Source organism: Wickerhamomyces ciferrii, contig 00179 (genome assembly GCF_000313485.1).
Source record: "Wickerhamomyces ciferrii WGS project CAIF00000000 data, strain NRRL Y-1031 F-60-10, contig 00179, whole genome shotgun sequence".
Classification (NCBI taxonomy): Eukaryota; Fungi; Ascomycota; class Saccharomycetes; order Phaffomycetales; family Wickerhamomycetaceae; genus Hansenula; species Hansenula ciferrii.
Window position 1 is genome coordinate 45,697 of NW_011887561.1, and position 19,310 is coordinate 65,006.

General features: G+C 31.7%; 8 protein-coding genes across 8 annotated transcripts; 6 read left to right on the plus strand and 2 right to left on the minus strand.

The window, feature by feature from the left end:
• Window positions 1-487: 487 nt before the first annotated feature.
• Window positions 488-2,158, plus strand: BEM4 (Bem4p; the record flags this gene model as incomplete). Its single annotated transcript, XM_011274758.1, has 1 exon — window positions 488-2,158. One exon carries the CDS (start codon window positions 488-490, stop codon window positions 2,156-2,158), a length of 1,671 nt encoding a protein of 556 aa, XP_011273060.1.
• Window positions 2,159-3,092: 934 nt separating this feature from the next.
• Window positions 3,093-3,767, plus strand: BN7_4646 (uncharacterized protein; the record flags this gene model as incomplete). Its single annotated transcript, XM_011274759.1, has 1 exon — window positions 3,093-3,767. One exon carries the CDS (start codon window positions 3,093-3,095, stop codon window positions 3,765-3,767), a length of 675 nt encoding a protein of 224 aa, XP_011273061.1.
• Window positions 3,768-3,823: 56 nt separating this feature from the next.
• Window positions 3,824-5,926, minus strand: BN7_4647 (TBC domain-containing protein; the record flags this gene model as incomplete). Its single annotated transcript, XM_011274760.1, has 1 exon — window positions 3,824-5,926. The coding sequence occupies one exon, from the start codon at window positions 5,924-5,926 to the stop codon at window positions 3,824-3,826; it is 2,103 nt and encodes a 700-aa protein (XP_011273062.1).
• A 392-nt stretch (window positions 5,927-6,318) lies between these two features.
• Window positions 6,319-7,428, plus strand: PEX32 (Pex32p; the record flags this gene model as incomplete). Its single annotated transcript, XM_011274761.1, has 1 exon — window positions 6,319-7,428. The coding sequence occupies one exon, from the start codon at window positions 6,319-6,321 to the stop codon at window positions 7,426-7,428; it is 1,110 nt and encodes a 369-aa protein (XP_011273063.1).
• A 298-nt stretch (window positions 7,429-7,726) lies between these two features.
• On the plus strand, window positions 7,727-8,604 carry DPC25 (Dpc25p; the record flags this gene model as incomplete). The annotated part of the gene is made up of 2 exons (XM_011274762.1): window positions 7,727-7,802; window positions 7,874-8,604. 2 exons carry the CDS (start codon window positions 7,727-7,729, stop codon window positions 8,602-8,604), a joined length of 807 nt encoding a protein of 268 aa, XP_011273064.1.
• A 365-nt stretch (window positions 8,605-8,969) lies between these two features.
• GAS3 (putative 1,3-beta-glucanosyltransferase) lies at window positions 8,970-10,475 on the minus strand (the record flags this gene model as incomplete). The annotated part of the gene is made up of 1 exon (XM_011274763.1): window positions 8,970-10,475. One exon carries the CDS (start codon window positions 10,473-10,475, stop codon window positions 8,970-8,972), a length of 1,506 nt encoding a protein of 501 aa, XP_011273065.1.
• A 4,764-nt stretch (window positions 10,476-15,239) lies between these two features.
• Window positions 15,240-16,946, plus strand: BN7_4651 (uncharacterized protein; the record flags this gene model as incomplete). The annotated part of the gene is made up of 1 exon (XM_011274764.1): window positions 15,240-16,946. The coding sequence occupies one exon, from the start codon at window positions 15,240-15,242 to the stop codon at window positions 16,944-16,946; it is 1,707 nt and encodes a 568-aa protein (XP_011273066.1).
• An 868-nt stretch (window positions 16,947-17,814) lies between these two features.
• Window positions 17,815-19,176, plus strand: BN7_4652 (Riboflavin biosynthesis protein; the record flags this gene model as incomplete). The annotated part of the gene is made up of 1 exon (XM_011274765.1): window positions 17,815-19,176. One exon carries the CDS (start codon window positions 17,815-17,817, stop codon window positions 19,174-19,176), a length of 1,362 nt encoding a protein of 453 aa, XP_011273067.1.
• Between the last annotated feature and the right edge of the window lie 134 nt (window positions 19,177-19,310).

The window sequence follows — 19,310 nt, forward strand, 5'->3', positions numbered from 1 at the left end:
CTATGAATGTGACTAGTATCAAACTGTGATATCTCTCGTTTAAAGCCTTTCTTCTCTATGATGTTTGATCCAGGAACGGACGTTGGGTATGTCGAAAACGTTGAAACACCCCCAGGCTAATTTTTTGATCAACACTTTTTTTGACCTATTTCAACCAAAACTCTGCGCAAAAAAAAGCAGCACTCTATAAATCACTGTGGGTGTGGTTCCCTTCTAGCTCTCCAATAACAGGCTCTGTATGGTCTGTGATACAATGTGACTCGCCGAAAACCTTGTGTAATTCTCACGCTGTGGATTCCAAGCCAAACAGACTGTTTTTGTTTGGGTAAAAAAATGTGAGTGTAATCTGTAAATGTGTTACGTAAGCCATAATATTCCGGATTTCAAAATTCATGTTTTCTTTTCAGATAACAATAAGAAGAAACAAGTTTAAAGCATTTTGGCTAAAGAAAGGCGCTGGAAGGGCTAAAGTTGTAATTGAAAGGAAATGGATTTGGAACATGTGCTATTTGGACTTAGTCCATTTGTTAATGATTGTGAAGAGAAGAAGCTGAACGTGGACAACGTATACAGAGACAGTTATCTCAAGCTGTTGGACCAATTGGCAGTATTACTAAGAAACCCAGAAACTAGAAATCATGAATTAATACATTCAAATTTAAACAAATTCATCGGTGCTGGTGATTATTTGATATTGAATCTTGATAACACTGGATATGAAGAATTATTAATGGAATTGATCAGAGTTTTAGCCAATGCTATAGCAGATAATGTGGTGAATAGAGAACTGTTGGCCTCAAATACTCAATTTATCAAGAATTTAGCAGATCATTTAGAAGAACATCCAGAAGAAGAATCATTGAATGAAAGAATATTGATCTTACTCAAGAATTTGGTTATTGATAGTCCAGATTCTGCTAAAGAAATTTCATTTATTTCACAACAAGTTATTGATTATATCTCAATTACTAAGAATGATATATTTGCAGCTGTGGATTTATTAACAGATTTAGTAAAATGTATGAATTATAAAGCAGACCCGCAAGTCATTGAGTCATTGAGCATACGTTTATACAAAGTGCTGGAAAATCAATCAAACTTTGATGATGAAGATGAATTTAGTGAATTAGCTGTTAGTTTATCAACAATTTTGGAAGACATCACCGTTAATCCAAAGTTTAACTTTAATGATGAAGTAATTGAACAAATCTTACAAGCTAGATTTGCTGATACATTGAGATTGTTGGCAAAGCTTGAATTTCAAAATAAATTAATGGCTCGTAGAAGAATATTTGCATCAATAGGGAATATATCTGCTAATCTTTCCACCTCAAACAAATCTTTGAGAGAAGTTTCAATCCAAATAATCAAAGATCAGAACGAACAAAATGGTTATATCGTATCTGCTGCATCAACAATATTAGGGAATTCAATATCATCTGCTGCTGATAGAAATGAAGTATTGGATCAAGAACCTCAATTGGTTGATTTCCTATTACTTAAATATAATTGTTTGATAGATCCAATTCAATTTCAAGGTATTCTTCACCTTCTCAAAACTTTGATGAGTATAGATACTGTGGGCTCATTATTTGCTGAAAAGAACTTTAAGATTTTCGTATTATTAATTGAAGCTACTGTGAGAAATAGTAAATATTACACAAACTTCACTTCTTTACTAGTTGCATTTTTGAAGAAAACATTTGTTTTGATGAATAAATCAAATGTAACAAAGATTATTGAAAGTGATATTCCACAAAATATCATAGCTGCAGATTCAAATGTTGAATTGAATACGATTTTGCTTTTATTATTAAACAAAGTTGTCATTTATTTACCAAATGCTGATATAAAGCCAATCACAACAAAAGTATTAACTTTCAAGGATAACATACCTGCATCTTACTTATTTGAAGTTACAAAAACTATTGGTGTGTTATTACAACATAAACCAGATTTCACTTTGGAGAATCATACATCAAGTTTATTAACCTTACTCACAACTGTGAACTCTATTGATTCAAAATCAACAGATAATTCAGCTAAATCCGTGCTAAACAATGGGAGATATATTGCAGGTTCTCTATTAACAATTCATAAAACTAAACCGATTGATGCAGATCTTTTCGCTATAGCCGATAAAGTTTTAAGAAAATAGACTATCCATTTAATTAATGACTATATATATATGATTGTTTCCTGTAGTATTGAAATACGGAGGCCTCGACGTCTTGAGTCTTGAATGATTAATCTTATTTGTAATCCGTATAAATCGTAAGTTGTAGTCACTGCTTGTATCTTGTGATTGAGCTTAATAGCATTTTTAACTATCTTTTCGATAATTGGAGCATTCATGGCGCTTTTTAAATTAGCATATTTAAATTTCGAAGTATCACAACAGCTCTAAATTAATATCTGTTCAAAGGTTTCAATTTCATTCCTATATATGGTACTATATTATATATTTATAAAGGTATATAAATCGGTACACCCACGTAAAATCGTGATTATCACGTGAAGAAACTCTTGAAGCGAATTATTTCTTTATTTTTGTATTGTATAATAATTATTTTAATATGGGAAACTAGATATTTTAAGGTAAATTATTTAACAATCATAATTTTACTTTCAAAATTTGGGTTTAAATTTTGGGACTTTTTTAATATTTTTAATTTTGAGGTTAAATTGAAATTTATGAGGTTACATTTATTTACAAAAGTTAAAACTTTAATAATGGAAAAAAATTTCTATTATATATATATATATAAAATCAATATTATAAATTAGTAATCAACTTATGAAAGGTATTTCAAGTCAAAGTTTTCGATAAAATACAATAATATCTATGAAGGACGTCAATAATAATATTTAATATTAATAATAATATAATTATAGAACGCATTCGCGTATTTTAAAGGCAACATTTTCGCACTCACCGAGTGTTTAAACTTTAAACAGATAACTGCGTTCTTTCTTTCACTCTTAAATACTTTATTGACATCAAATTTCAATTCACTAAAGTCAAATCATAAATTATATTCAAGATTGTTGTGTAGTCATATGCTTATCAAATATTCAAAAGAGTGTAAAATATGACAAAAAAGAAGATTCTACCAGATCAAGAATGTGAACTATTAGGACCGGTATCTATATTAATTCAATCATTATTAGGGTTGATAGCTGTTTCATCATTGCTTTTGAAAAGATCTTATGAACATCCAAGAAGACCATGGAGAGTATGGTTCTTTGATGTATCTAAACAAGTGTTTGGTGCTTTAGGTATTCATTTATTGAACTTGACGGTATCATTATTAAAATCTAGAAGATTGCTATTAGCGCTTTCAGATAATGGCGGTGATGATGATGGCGAAACAGGTAATCAATGTGATTGGTATTTTTTAAACTTATTAATGGACACAACAATAGGGGTCCCAATATTATGGTTTTGCTTGTTCTTTATTTATCAGGTCTGTGAAATCCTTGGAATTAAAGATATAGAGAGTGGTAATTATGGTAAACCACCAAGAATTGTCCCATATTTGAAACAATTGACTATATTTTTTCTTGCAGTAGTGCTGATGAAAGGAATAATATACTTGTTGCTTTACATTCCAATCTTCATCATGTATGCTGATTGGGTATTAAGTTGGACAGATGGATTTCCAAATCTACAAATATTTTTAGTTATGCTGGTATTCCCAACTTTATTGAATTGTTTCCAATACTATGTTATAGATAATATCATTAAGTTCCCTACAAATTTATGATACTTTAGAGTTGATTCATGATAGTTTCATTATATTTAATATTCGTTAGTTTCTCTTTAATGACCATTTATTTTTTTGTTTTTCAATGAAGGTGCTGATAATGTAGATATCGAGGAGCTAACTTTAATTAGTTCAGACCCTTTCAAGTTGATATTTGTTGTATTTAAGTTTTTCATAAATTCGTAAACTTCGACATTACTTTTTAAATTCAATAAATTCTTTTCAAAAACCTTGAATAATGCAACTGAAATCTTGAACATTTCAGTGTATCCATTTAACATCATAACATCCCAGATTCTAAAGACAATATGTATGGGTAAACTATCACTGAATAATGAAATAAACCAATTGAAACATATAGGTTCAATTTCCACATCTATATTGGTCAAATGATCACTCAACCTTGGTAAATTCTCCACAAATATATTTCTGAATAATGCCAAATCATTTTTAACATTAACCAAATTGAAAAAATCAGATGGTAATATATTATCAACCAGTCCAACAAATGCCCAAAAAGCATCTTCTTCATTTGAAAAGACCAAAAGAATATTAGCAGCAATAAAATTCATACCTTGACAATAACCTATATTTGGAAATTTTCTACTATAAGCAATCAATATGTTTTTCAATTTTTTCAATCCAGGTCCATTATCTTTGAAGAAAATGTTGAAAGGCATAGTTCTATAGAGATCTAATTCGATTTGGGATTCTGCTTCTTCATTTGATTTTGATTCATGAACAAGCTTATAATATTCTGAGGGGGTCATTAAATTTTCAGATCCTGTTAATTCAGACCATATTTTGGCCCTATATTTCATTGGGATCCCATTTGAAACAAGTTTTGAAAATTCTTTATGTAGATGTTTAAACTTTGATAAATTCTCTCCATTAATTGCCAATAAATCACCAGTATTATTATCATTACTCAACAAAGAGATTTTCTTAATGAATTCATCCCATTGTCTGTTATTTTGATCTTGTGACTTATCATAATCACTCGCAATTTCTAATAATCTTGAAGTGAATGATTTATCAATTGGGCTTTTAGTAGAGGTCTCCAGTTTGGAAGGTGGATCTGCCTTTTTAGATTTTCGATCATATATGAATCCAAATTTATCTATATATCCTCTATCATCTTCTGTATGAGTTTGATAAGTTGGAGGTTTAACATCAGTGGGATCGAAGTTTTCCATTTCCATGGGCACTAGTTTTTTATTGTTTGTACTATTGTTTATAATAACATCATGAACTGGCTGAGGAACATGATTCAAAAATCTATGGGAAACAACGTTCAATATTGAGTTTGATTGAATTTGGGATGATATTGAAGCACTTGATGTGTTATTTCTCAGTTCATTCGATGATGGTATAGGTGGTGATGAGAATGAATGTGGTCTTGTTTTATTTGCTTTCTCTTGTGGTTCTTTCTTTGTGGAGTTATCAGTTGTACCTCTATTTGGGGTCCTAGTCAATGTATTTGAAGCAATGGATGCCGATGAAGATGCTCTCAATTGTGGTACATCGTCGAAATGTTCATTCATTGCGTCATTAATCAAGTCTTTGAGAAAATATGTATCATTGATATCAACACTGTTAACTGAACTTTTTTCCATTCTATCTTTCAAAATCAATTCCACTTCACTTGTTGATAATCCCATTTCGTTCAATAATTTGATCAAAGAGTTTTCTCTCGTGGAATTTTGTTTCCTTATTAACGATATTTCAGCTTCTCTTTGAGCTAGATCAGTTGCAAGTTGTCGAACTAAGCTTACCGCTCCATATCTTTTTACCAAATGTTCAATGGATTTGTTTGATGAAGAATGTAAGTTACCAGGGATCATGGAAGGATTCAAATAATTTGATTCAAAAAGACCTCTTGAAGGTGACGATGAACTTGTTCTGTCTATGCTTTCCATGGATAATGTGGAGTGTAAGGGGGCGTTCAACGATGCCAAAGCTTCATCGTTGTCATGTTCATTATGATCAGAGTACAATGGACCTAAGTTTTCTGGTATTGAGTTTTTGGTGCTTCTGTTAGCATTAGACAGACTCTTTGTCCTACTCAACGATATTCTTTGGTATTGGTTATGATGGTTTTGATGTTGTTGATTTGGCTGCTGAAAGGGTTCATTGGTACCCCGGCTATTGGAGGACATCGTGTAACAGGAATCCTGGTGAAAATGCTCAGCTGAACGATCAAAAAGCCTCTGTGTGATATGCTGATGGAATGATTCCGTTTAAAATGTGACATGTTCTTTGTTTTCGTGTTGATTGTTCAAATTAGCTAATTCACGATATTTTGTTTTCCTGTCAAAAAACCGATAGCAAAAATTGTGATCTCAAGACAAAAACCAATTTTGGACAGGAAATCAACCACTTAAAAAGAAAGACTAGAGATACTTATAGTACTATAGACATCTAGAGTATTCTGTTATATATCAGAATATCAAATTTATCAACTTAGAAACCCAAAATTACAAGTTATCGTCTTTGCCGCTGTTCTTAGAAAGATCAATTGTCACTTCACCACTTTAAAATAAACCATTAGATGCCATCCAAAGGGCCAACTTCGAATGAATCAAAGACTACCAAGACAGACAAAGAGGAAACCATTATGACTTCAATTACATCCGCGTTTACACCCATACCCACAAGCCATTCAAGACGTTCAGTGCCCCTAGTTTCAACAACAAGTCCATTAATCACATCAATCCTATACAAGATTTTTCCAATATTAATCATTTTCAACACTACACTAGATTTTATAACTTGGACATCGCATGATCCATTCATGAACTTTATCTATCATTCAATGCTTTATTTGCTTATTTTTTATTATGACGTTACGATATATTTCTTCTTTGTTCCAATACTTACGGTGCTTGTGATCTCATCAATTAATCATTATGTGAATTCTGTTTATATACATGTCAACGAGGAAGAGCCAACGCTTGAAGAAATTGTTGATACTTTGGATAACTTCACAACTAGAGTGGATATATTATTGGAACCTTTTAGAGCTGTTCAGATATCGTATTTGAAACTTTTAAATTTTCTATTCATGATTACACCAGTACATTTAGTGTTGATGAAATATTTTTTACAACCAAAGACATTTCTTTTGTCAATAACAATTATGATCACAACATTTCATTCTCTGTGGTTTCAAGCCACTCTGAAGATATTATGGAGAAGTCTGTTTGTCAGAAACATTTTCAGTTTTTTCATTGGTACTAATACGGCACATTTTTACAACAATTATAGAATATTGAATGAAACTAAAATATCTAATGATAAGAATGGTAAAATTATACAATTTCAAATCATTGAAAATCAAAGAAGATGGGTTGGACTTGGATGGTCTGATAAATTGTTACCTTATGAAAGAGCCAATTTCACTAATGAAGCTTTACAAGAAACATCATCACCAGATTCCTTCCTGTTCCCTTTCAACTCCAAACAATGGCAATGGCTGGAAGAGAAGTGGAATATTGATCTGAAATTCTGTGATAATAAAAATAAAGACGGATGGAAATACTTTGATAATTATTGGCAAAGTGGTCAAACATCAGATTCCATTACTTCTTACACAAGATCCAGAAAATGGACCAGAAAAGCTGTGCTTATATCTGAGAAGACAAAGAGTACCTCTAAATAACATGAGACCATCCATTTTGCAAAAACCATCTCACTTTTAACGAATAAATAAATACAAATTTCCCCAGATTTTGTATGTCTTTATTTGTAGCTATGCTTCTCTAACCAGATCATTTTCTTTAATAAGCAATGACGTCAGCTTCATTAAAAAAAAATCCGAAGTCGGTAATTGTAAATTGTTAAAGGGCTAAAAAACAAACTTGAAATCTTAACATTTTATACTTCTATAACATTAAAATAGTGAGATTTAGATCAGATTTATAGAGATAGACAAGTCATATACTATCAGAAGCTTTAAAATGATACTGTACCGTGGATTATGCCTAAGGGGTTCAGGTGGTTTCATACCTAGAAGATTCATATCGAACCCAAAGAGTAAGTAATTTATTTATATTTGCTTTCATGATCAAATTTCTTTAAACAATAGATACTAATATGATTAAAAGTGAAATTAAATACAAATTCATCTCAAGAATCAAATCAAACATTAACATTTGAAGGTAATACAAATCTTGTTGGCACACCTGAAGAAAGAATGAAGAATGTTTTCGGTGGTAGAATTAAAGGTGATGCACGTCAATCATCATCAAGAAAATTAGCAGGCCAACCAAGAATGATTGCAGGTGTTTTAGTACCAGATAGACCAACAGAACCAGATAATTGTTGTATGTCAGGGTGTGTGAATTGTGTATGGGAACAATATAATGATGATTTAAAAGATTGGAGAACATTAAGAAATGAAGCTGCTCAAAATATAAATAAAACTGATCAAATATGGCCAGAAGATTTCCATCCTCCTTTAGTTGCATTAGATATGAAAAATGTTCCTCAAGATTTGAAAAAGACCAAAATCAAAATGAGTCAACCAAAGAAAAAACTTTCAAGTTCAGCATATTTTCCTACAAAATCTACTGGAGTTAAACCAGGTGCTCAACATGCTAGAAAAGTGGCAAAAGAGTTGGTAGAAGATGAGTCTGATAAAGATGATTGGGAGAACGTTCCTGTTAGTTTTAGAGTTTTTGCTGAAACTGAAAAAAAGATGAAGGCCAAAAAGGCAGAGAGACTACGTAAATTAGAGGAGGAAAAGAAAGCAAAAGAACTTAATAAGGCACAAGAGACTCAAAGTAATCAGAACAATAAAACCAATGGGCCAAATGTATCAGCTACACAAGAGTAGTTTTCACTGATCATATTCATGCATTGTCATAAATTAAAATTGTATTTAATATTTAAATAATTATATATTCGCATATCAGCATCATTTCATAGTTAATTCCATATTTATTTATATTCAAATGATAGTTTACAATGAACTATGTAGAGAGAATTCAAGCTCGAGGTGATATGAGTTTATTATATTATGTTCTGTATATTGGAAATATAAACGTTATATAGTACGGGTGAATTAGCAATATTGAAAAAAAATAGATATCAAAAAGGAATAAAGCCATAATGTATAATGAAAATTAATGAATTAAAAGAAAAAGATTTAAAGAAACTCAGCATATAACCGAAAAATTTCTTTAAAGTGGAAAACAGCGATCAGATAGCATAAGAAACAACCAACATTATCAAACTCCAAATACCATAAGTTGGAACATAGATATTCATCACACCATCGCCACTAGATGAGCTTGATCCAGCAGTTGAAGACTCTTCACTAGTAGAAGCAGCAGCTTGGACACTTGAAGAAGAAGATGGTTCAGCTTTTGAAGAAACCACAACACCTGATTGGGTATTGATTTCATTTGAAGCTTCAAATCTAACAGTAGCACTTTCAACTTCATTACTTGAATGATCGTATATAGTATAGTTTGATTTCTTGGCTTCAACATCATCCAAAAGTTTACCCACGTTATCAGTATCAACACCATTTTCAATTAAGTCTGCAATTTCTTTTGGTTGTTCAGGGATAGTAAAGTTAGCACCAAATGATGGATAAATGTCCGTGACAATATCAGCATTACAAGTAACGATATCAGCTTCTTCAACATCATCTTCTAAAATAGTTGGCAGTGATGAATTTGCGAATTCATTTTTTAAGTTATCAAAATCCTCTTTATATGTAATGGAACCATCGTCATTCAAGTCAACAACACCATAATGTGATGGTTCTTCAGTATACTCATAAACCAAACCACCGGAGAAAGTGTTAACTAATCCACCAAAAAGACCATCACTAACTTCATCAAATGTTCTTGGTAAGTTTTTATTACAACCAAATTCTGAGAAAAACAATGGTAATGTAGTGTTACTTAAAGTACTATTCAAATTTTCAAAACCTGAATTAGCCCAGTTGGAGGTACCAGAACACCATTCATAAGAGTTCAACCCAAAGAAATCAGATCTTGATGAATCATCTTCATCCCCATCGATAAAACATTGTAAATACTCAAAAGTAGCTCTTCTCAAAGTGACACTATCAGCTGCGGAGTAACCAACAGGAATAGTTCTGTTAGAATGTTTAGCAATATATTGCTTCATATCTCTTTGAACAGCTCTGATGTAGTTTGGTGAAATTTCTGCGTAATTACTCTCATCATTAATAACTTCGTTACCTGAGAAGAAACCTAAAACATTTGGATAATTCTTGAAAGCTTCGATAAATTTGAAAACCCTTGAAAGATAACCAGAATTATAACTTGAAGCAGGGTCTGCTCTATTCAACGAAGCACCTTGTTCACCAGAGTTCACATCTAAAATCAAGTAAATCCCAGCGTTGTTGAAGATAGTCATACATTCGTCATGATTTGAATCTGGATTCAAAGAATAAATTCTTAAAGTGTTGATGCCAAGCTGTTGGAAAGCATAAGCATCTCTATAGCACGTATCTGGATCTGAAAGAGCATCTTCACCTGATGAGGAATCATAACCTGAAGAACCACCTGGTTGATAATCAATCCCTTTGATGAAAAACACTTCACCTTGAGTAGAAGCATCACTATTAGGTTTGATGAAACGTTTCCCTTTAACTGTAATTGGGATTAAAGCATCAGTTGAGCTGAATAGCATTAAAGCTGGAATCAAAAAACTTGCAATGATCTTCATATTGATGTTGTTATTGTTTGTTGTTGTGAACCTATCAAAAGATCTTCAAGATATGAAAAAGGGTCCTGGGCAAATGAAAAAAAACGAGTGATAAGTAGCTCTTAGTCTGCTATAGTTTGATAAACGAATGACTTTGGTAGGAGAAATATATAGCTTATGACTGGATTCTTTGGTTTCAACCTTTCAAGTTCATGAGTTGAAGATTAAAATGAAACCGGGGGGTTTCAAAACGAATAATTTATATGGCTTCTGTACACCAAAACAAACATTATGCAGCCGAATATTCGCTACCACAATAAAAATTTAAAAGCGTGTCTGACCGTGTCGCTTATATTGTAACACGCGCGAAGTCTCGAGTCTCGAAGCGAGACTAATTTTTCAAAAAGAAAAAACCACGGATCAATTCAAATTTCATGGATTTTTTAAAAAAAACAGCGGAAAAAGCCAGGGAAAACCAAGGTCGATGGGAGGAGCTCAGTGGTTAAGAAATCCAATCACCACCTGGGAACATGTGATGTTTGGATGTAATTGCCATCGACCCATAAAGTACACAAATTGAAGTATAGCTAACGCTGTAGCAATGATGAAGTATTGAAACTTGTAAATATACTTTTCCACAGTAGAATTTATCATGTGATTTCTTTTTTCTGGAGCTAGATTGTCATTTGGAATCTACCCAAAAAATCCATCCAAAGGGTGGTGATTGGATTTATCAAGCTGGTGATCGGATTAAATATTTGGTGATTGGATTGTTATGCTGGTGATCGGATTGAAAAAGAGATGGTGACTGGATTTTTACCTTGAATATAATGGTGTCCGGGTTTTAAAACCCGGAAAAAAAGTAAAAAAATATGGTCCCTAGCAGGATCGAACTGCTGATCTTGGCGTTATTAGCACCACGCCTTAACCAACTGGGCCAAGGGACCTTCTAAGAAACCACGCCTTAACCAACTGGACCAGGTTTTCTTTTTCTTGTTTTCCGTAAAATTTCCCCTTCGCCATATTCGGCCTCATGCTTATGTAAGCACAATTTTTCCGTAAATTTTGGTGGAATGTCTTCAAAATGTTAAAGATATTTCTGGGGATGATATAGCTATAGTCTGTTACTAATTATGATATTAATGTCTTGTACATTACAAAATGTTAAAATAGCCATGTCAACATAATTAGAAATACTATCCAGCATAGAAAGTCATCATACTGAAAATTAATTGAGGTATCATAAGTTGAACATTGTTTGAAAGTACAACTATATCATATGATCAATATTATTAGAGATCTATCAATCAACTAAATTATTAACAAACATATATTAATACTGCCTATAAAATCTTTAGTCAAAACAGTATTAGTAGTGTTAAATCAAGTGCTATCAAGCTTCAACTATTCATATATATATATTCAAGAATGAAAGCTGTGATCATGTCAAATTTTTGTTATGAAGAAAAATCTACTGCTATTATTTGGACAGTTATTGTTTAAAGTGTCGAAGTTAATGTCAAGTCAAATATTGTCAGATCTAGAGTTTTATTCAGACCTTTAAGTTAAGCTATTAAGAAATTATTAGAAAAGTAAATATTATGCTGTTAGATTATCAATTTTAATTGGGTAAAATTGCTCGGAAATTTTATTGAATTACAGATCTAATCCATTGAAAAAGTGCTATATCATGAAAATATCGAATGCTGGAGATGGCATAGACTCATGATTTCTATGGTGAAAAGTAGATAAACAGATTATACGAAAAGAAATGAGAAAAACCTTCCTTGAAATATAGTTACCATTACATTCAAGTTTATCCAGGCCGGTCTAGTGGTTACTGAATCATATGTGTTTCTATGCACTAGGCTTATTATCAGGCATATACATGAGAGTATTTAAAGAAGGCTACCCATTAATAATGATGATCAAATTTGATTTAACTGTCTGTATGATGCTCATGTTGAAAAGGTTCAAGCATTCTTTTTTGAAGTACTATATGAGCATATCTCATCAAAAGACTCCATTCACCAAGTTATAATATCAAATATATAAGAAAATTGAATAAATCATCAATTAAATAATTATTAATATCAATAATAATTTTGTTCAAATTACACAAATTTAGACTGTTGTTTCAAAAAATGAGATCTTGGTACTATTGATATTATTATCGCTAGTATAAAACTAGTCAAATATAATTATATGTTCAAAATATGTATTTTTTAACTCAAATATGAATATAATATATTATATCTCGTGAAGTTATGAATTATTTGCCAAATTGCTGTTCAGTCAAGAATTGAAAAAGTTTATACTATTAAAGGGATCATACCAAGCTATTATTATGATCAATTTCATGCAGTCCTTTAATATCTCACTGAATTAGAAAATTTTATTGGTTATTTCACGTAACAGGTTAGTCATAAATACACAATTGTTATTTCTACAAAGAATATTTATGATTAGTTATAAATCCAATATATTCAATATTATCATTATCATCAGTACATCAAGTTTTTATTATAAAAATTCAGCTAGAGATTTATAAATTAGCCTTTAAAGTTATAGAGGTTTCATTGATTCAAACGATCAGGCTCATTATTATCAAATACTATTACATCGTCATTATACTGTTAAATCAAGAATCCAAATTAAAAGTTAAGTTAAAAGGAGATATTATATAATTTGCTATTATCCGCAATTATACAACACAACAACACTCATCAATTTACTTCAGCAATTATTATTAACATGTTTCTGAAAGTTCAATTGAACACCTCGAACTTCATCGATACCGATCTTACACATATCCATCAAAGCTCAGAAGACTGATCAATTTTTAAAGAGAAAATATTTTAGCATAGCTATTTTGTTGCGAAGGTGCCGGTTGGAATGCTCTATATTGTGACTATTCGCTAATTGCATTTATGGTTTATGCAATAGCTCATCATACTACTTCTTCTATATCAATTATAATCATGCAGTATGCTAAATATTTACTTTCATGGAAACCATTGTTTTATTAAAGATACTAATGCAGCACATCTAATTACAATTCTATCATTAGTTCTCATTATACATGCTCAGATATTTTATAGGTGAATGATCTCATGCAGGGATCATGCAACCATGTTAGTGGAATGCAAGTTGTGAATACTGGTATATAAATATATGTCCAATTTATTGATGTTCAGGAGCCAGCGAGCTGAAGATACTCTATTGGATTATCATCGTTAAATCGTTTATGAAAATTTTCAGATTGAACAGCAGTCGAAACGAAGACTACGTTCCATATACCCAGTTTTAGATCTCAAATATCTACTAGAATAGTGAGCATTTCATTAAATCCATTGCCAATAAATATTAGTGAACAATCAATCATTCAAATTATATATAATTGGCTCATCAATTGAAGGTGACTTGTCTGAACAACTATATGCCATGGTTGATACTTTAATAGTGCAGCACATTAATGATTACACAGTACGATAGCTAATAATACATGTATACAATTATATTGACAATTCGATGTAATTAGCGAATAATGCCTAGCTTATATAATATGATATGATCATATAAGTCCACTAAACCTATCATATTGCGCAGCTAGTATTTGAATCATGATCATAATCCATCGTCCTGAAAGTCAATTAAGATGGTCAAATGAGTCCAGCTTTCAAGTCCATTAATTCTAGATATAAACGTAAGTGAACTCATTCAACGGACTTGAGATGTTTGAGTGAAAGCAATGGGCGGCTCGATCAATGGTCGACTCGATAGATGGACTCGTGAGGTCTGATGTAGAATCAAAGCTGAAGTTAAAGTCCCGCTTTTTAGTCCATCGATTTCAAATCAGGGTGGTGATCGGATTTACTAAAGTGGTGATTGGATTTATTCAAATGGTGATTGGGTTTATAAAAGTGGTGATTGGATTGTTAGGCTGGTGATCGGATTAAAATAGTGATGGTGATTGGATTTCTCTCAAATTTCTAGGTGTCTGGATGTTTAGCGAAGAGAAGCAAAAAAATTAATGGTCCCTAGCAGGATCGAACTGCTGATCTTGGCGTTATTAGCACCACGCCTTAACCAACTGGGCCAAGGGACCTCTTAGAAACCACGCCTCAACCAACTGGACCAGGTTTTCTTTTTCTTGTTTTTCTGTTGTTCCCAAGCTTCCCACTCTGCTGAGTGCTTATGTAAGCACAAATTTTGCGTAAAATCTGGGAATTTTGGAACGTTTTTGAAAGTCTTTTATTATTAAAGTTTTAAACTTTTATATGGTTCCAACTTTAAATTGGTACCAGATTAGTGAGATTTATTTAACGGAGCTTATAAGAACTATTAATATTTGGTTTGTGGCCTTCTGTTAATCCAAGTGAACATAATTACTGGTAGAAAGGTTTACGTGATTGATAATTGATATAACGATTGTGAGATTGTGTCAAGTTGAAGATTAACGGTGATCATTCTTTTAATCTATCTCGGTCCATCAATATTAGAAAACAACAGTACCACATATTTTTATCAAATAAGCTGGAATATAATACTTAATTTTGATTTTTTGATCCAGTGGTAACCAAAGTTATATTTCCTTTCCATAAGTGTGGAATTTATATTTCCAACCCACAGGGTCTTTTTTTTCTTTTAAGAGATTGACGGGATCTGATCGTTTTGAATAACGTGTGTTGTTTACTTCTCAACGACGTTTCAATAAACTATTACTCTATACATATTTCAATTCACTAATTCATCAATTATTGAACATCACTTATCATTGCTCTTATGGGATTAGGTATAAAAGAACCAATAACTTTTGATGGTGAGATAACAGGTACATTCAAATTATTATCATCATCAAATGATTCAAACAACAATTCAGAAGATGAATCAACTTTTAAAAAGACAAAAAACGGTATAATTCTAAATCCTCAACCTCATGATAATCCAAATGATCCATTGAATTGGTCAATTTTGAAAAGAGATGTTGCATTATTAGTTTTGGGTTGGCATTGTTTTGTTGGTGGTGGTCAATCATCTTTATTAGCCGCAGGTTTAACACAATTAGGTGATGAATTTAATGAAAGTTCATCTACTTTAGCTTATTTAGTTGGTGGGTTTATGTTATCAATGGGATTTGGTGCAATTTTTGCCTCACCAACTGCAATTTTAATTGGTAAAAGATTTGTTTATATTTTTGGTATTATATTATTTTTAGCTGGTTCAATATGGGGTGCTCTTGCACAAAGTTTTGGTTCAATGATGGGTGCTCGTGTACTTATGGGTATTGGTATTTCACCTGTGGAATCATTACCATCTGCTACAATTGCAGAAATTTATTTTGCACATGAAAGAGCATATAGAATTGGAATTTATACATTATTATTATTAGGTGGTAAAAATTTAGTTCCAATGTTTAGTGCTTTTGTTTTCCAAAAATTAGATAGACATTGGTTATTTTGGATAATTACAATAATTTCAGGTATTAATTTGATTTTACATTTTTTATTTGTTCCAGAGACTTTTTGGAGTAGAGCTCCTATACCAAATAAAAGATCATTAAATGAGACAAAAGCTGCAAGAAATGCTTTATTACAACAAAGATTATCAAATGAAGCATTGTATGATGATCCTGAACATAATTCACAATTGAAAGAACTTGAAAGTGAATTAACTTCACATGAAACCACAAATAATTATCAAACAGCTTTACACAAGAAAAAATCTTATTTAAATGGATTAAACTTATTTAGTGGTATACATTCTAAGACTAAATGGTGGAAAGTATTTTTAAGACCATTTGGATTATTTTTATATCCACATATTTGTTTTGGTGCACTATTGTATGCATTTGCAGTTGTTTGGTTAATTATGATTTCAGAAGTTATATCAGAAATTTTCACAAATCCACCATATGGTTATTCAAAATTAAGTGTTGGATTATTTTATATATCACCATTTATTGGAGGATCACTTGGTTCTGCAGTTGCAGGTAAACTTTCAGATATTATGGTTAGATATCTTGTTAAGAAAAACAATGGTATTTATGAACCAGAACTTAGATTATTAATGGTTTTACCTAGTGTTTTAGCAACTTGTATTGGGCTTATTGGATTTGGCTGGTCATCAGAAGTTAATCATGTATGGACTGGTCCAATTATATTATTTGGAGTTTTAGCATTTGGTTCATCATTAGCATCAACAACTTCTATAACATTTGCTGTTGATTCATACAAAATGTTTGCAAGTGAAACACTTGTTACATTAAATGCTACAAAGAATATTTTTGGGTTTTTATTTTCATTATTTAATAATGAATTTAATCATAAAGAAGGTTATAAGCATGGGTTTGTTGTTTATGGATGTATTGAAATATTTATTGGGTTATTTGCCATTCCATTGTATATTTATGGTAAAAGAATTAGGAAATGGACAGATGAAAAGGGGTTAATGAGATCATTATATGATAAAAACTCTGAACATGTTGATTAATAAAAGTTTGTTTGATTTGTTATAAGTATGCTGTAGTTCAAACAATCATATTGTTCCCGGTGTCGTATTATCTCTGAATATATAATTGTAATATATACCCCTATTCGCCCTATAGTATTCTTAATCTGCCAATGAATTCCATATATGCCACTGCTCTTTGTCCTTTGTTCTTTGTTTCATAAATATATAATACATGCACATATTGCTAATGCAATGAGTATAACCACTCATACTATAATATAAAGTTAAGATTAGAGCTGCACATTACCAAACTCTATTGCAACTAAAAATCATCAAAATCCAGAATCAATTACATAACCATTGTTAATCAATACATCCTTTAAGCTATAAAGATGATGCTCTTTATCACTATCTTCAACTTCCGTGAAACCCACCGGTGTTACTCTGATTCTCCTAAGATTCCCTTATCACTTATCTATTTTTTTTGTGACATGTGGAGTATGGAGCTTATATAGGATCTCCGACGGCGATAACAATCCCAGTTTAACCGCTTTTACTATGTGTTTGCCACCAAATTGCCACCAAAATGTACTTGTCTGAAAGCCGTCGGATATACTATATAGTTGTTTACCACACTGGGCGGTTAACAAGATGGAGTTTGTTTGTGGTTGCCATTACAATCTTAAAACCAAAATAATTAAAAATATAAATAAGGACAATTGTTCTCTCTTTCCAGGAGTTTTTGAATTTCTTAAACAATGTATCAATTTGTCAAGCGGTATAGTTCATATTAACTGTTTCAATTCGTAAGAAGTCGAAGTGGTTCACTGTTTATCAAGTACTCGTTATCGTTATCCTCTATATCAATTTTGTGTCAAACTATCAAACTATTATAAGAACAATAATCATGGCACCAGCTGCTTTACTACAACAACAAACAATAACGGACCATGGCTATAATAGCGCCAATGGTTCTAACCACATCCATGAACTCAAGTTGAAAAATGAAATTCCACTAGATAAAGATGTCGTCTTAACAACATTTACAAATGGAGTTGGTATCAACCCTTTACCTTTGAATTGGAGTTCCTCTGACCCATTAGTTAGAGGGCCAATTGTTGCTTCAAGATATAAGAGCGGTTTACTCAAACATAATGCTATTGGTGCTCATTCAGGCTCTTATTGTATCTACCATGCTTTAGCTGTCGGTTCCAAACAATTGAATCCAAATTATGATGCTGATTATACAAATGCTCAACCTGCATTCAAGATTAAACAACAACCACAATGGAGTAATCGTGAAAAAATTGTTTCAATGGATCCTTTTGGTCATTTAACTCCTTGGTTATATTCTAAAGTTGGTCAAGATGAAGATGTTGAAATCAAACCAACCATTTCTGTTACAAAAGCTCATATGCAATTATTGGAAATGAAAGAAGCTGTTGATCAAGGTCGTTTGAAAATTGATGGTCAAGTTGTGATCAATTCAAATGGTGATTTAAACGTCTCTAAAGTTGCTGTGGAACCTGTTTGGTATTTACCAGGTGTTGCTAAAAGATTTGGTATTAGTGAAAATGAGTTACGTAAAGCTTTATTTGAAGATACAAATGGAATGTATCCAGAATTAATTACAAGACCTGATATCAAAGTATTTTTAGCCCCAATTGGTGGATTAACTGTTTATATCTTTGGTAATCCAGAAGATATTTCAAATCCTGACAAAAAATTAGCTTTAAGAGTTCATGATGAATGTAATGGTTCAGATGTTTTCGGTTCAGATATTTGTACTTGTCGTCCATATTTAACTTTTGGTATTGAAGAAGCCGCAAAAGAAGCTCAAAATGGCGGTGTAGGTGCTGTTATCTATTTTAGAAAAGAAGGACGTGCATTAGGTGAAGTTACTAAATATTTGGTTTATAATGCAAGAAAAAGAGGTGGTGATACTGCAGCTGAATATTTCCATAGAACAGAATGTATTGCAGGTGTTAGAGATATGAGATTTCAACAATTGATGCCAGATGTTTTACATTGGTTAGGTATAACAAAGATTGATCGTATGCTTTCAATGTCAAATATGAAACATGATGCTATAGTGGATCAAGGTATTCCAATCTTGGAAAGAATTCCAATTCCTGATGAATTAATTCCACCAGATTCAAGAGTTGAAATTGATGCAAAGATTAATTCTGGTTATTTTACAAATGGTAAAGTATTAAATCAAGATGAATTAAAAGAAGTTAAAGGTAGAGATTGGAATGATGTTGAGTAATTAGCACATCTTAAGTTTCATTCTTATAGTTTAGGAGTTTAAATGCATATTTAGTTGATCTTATTGCATATATAGGGAGTTTAGTGGTTTTCATTTCTGACAGGTAATGCATCTGTATAGTATTTTTCAATTGT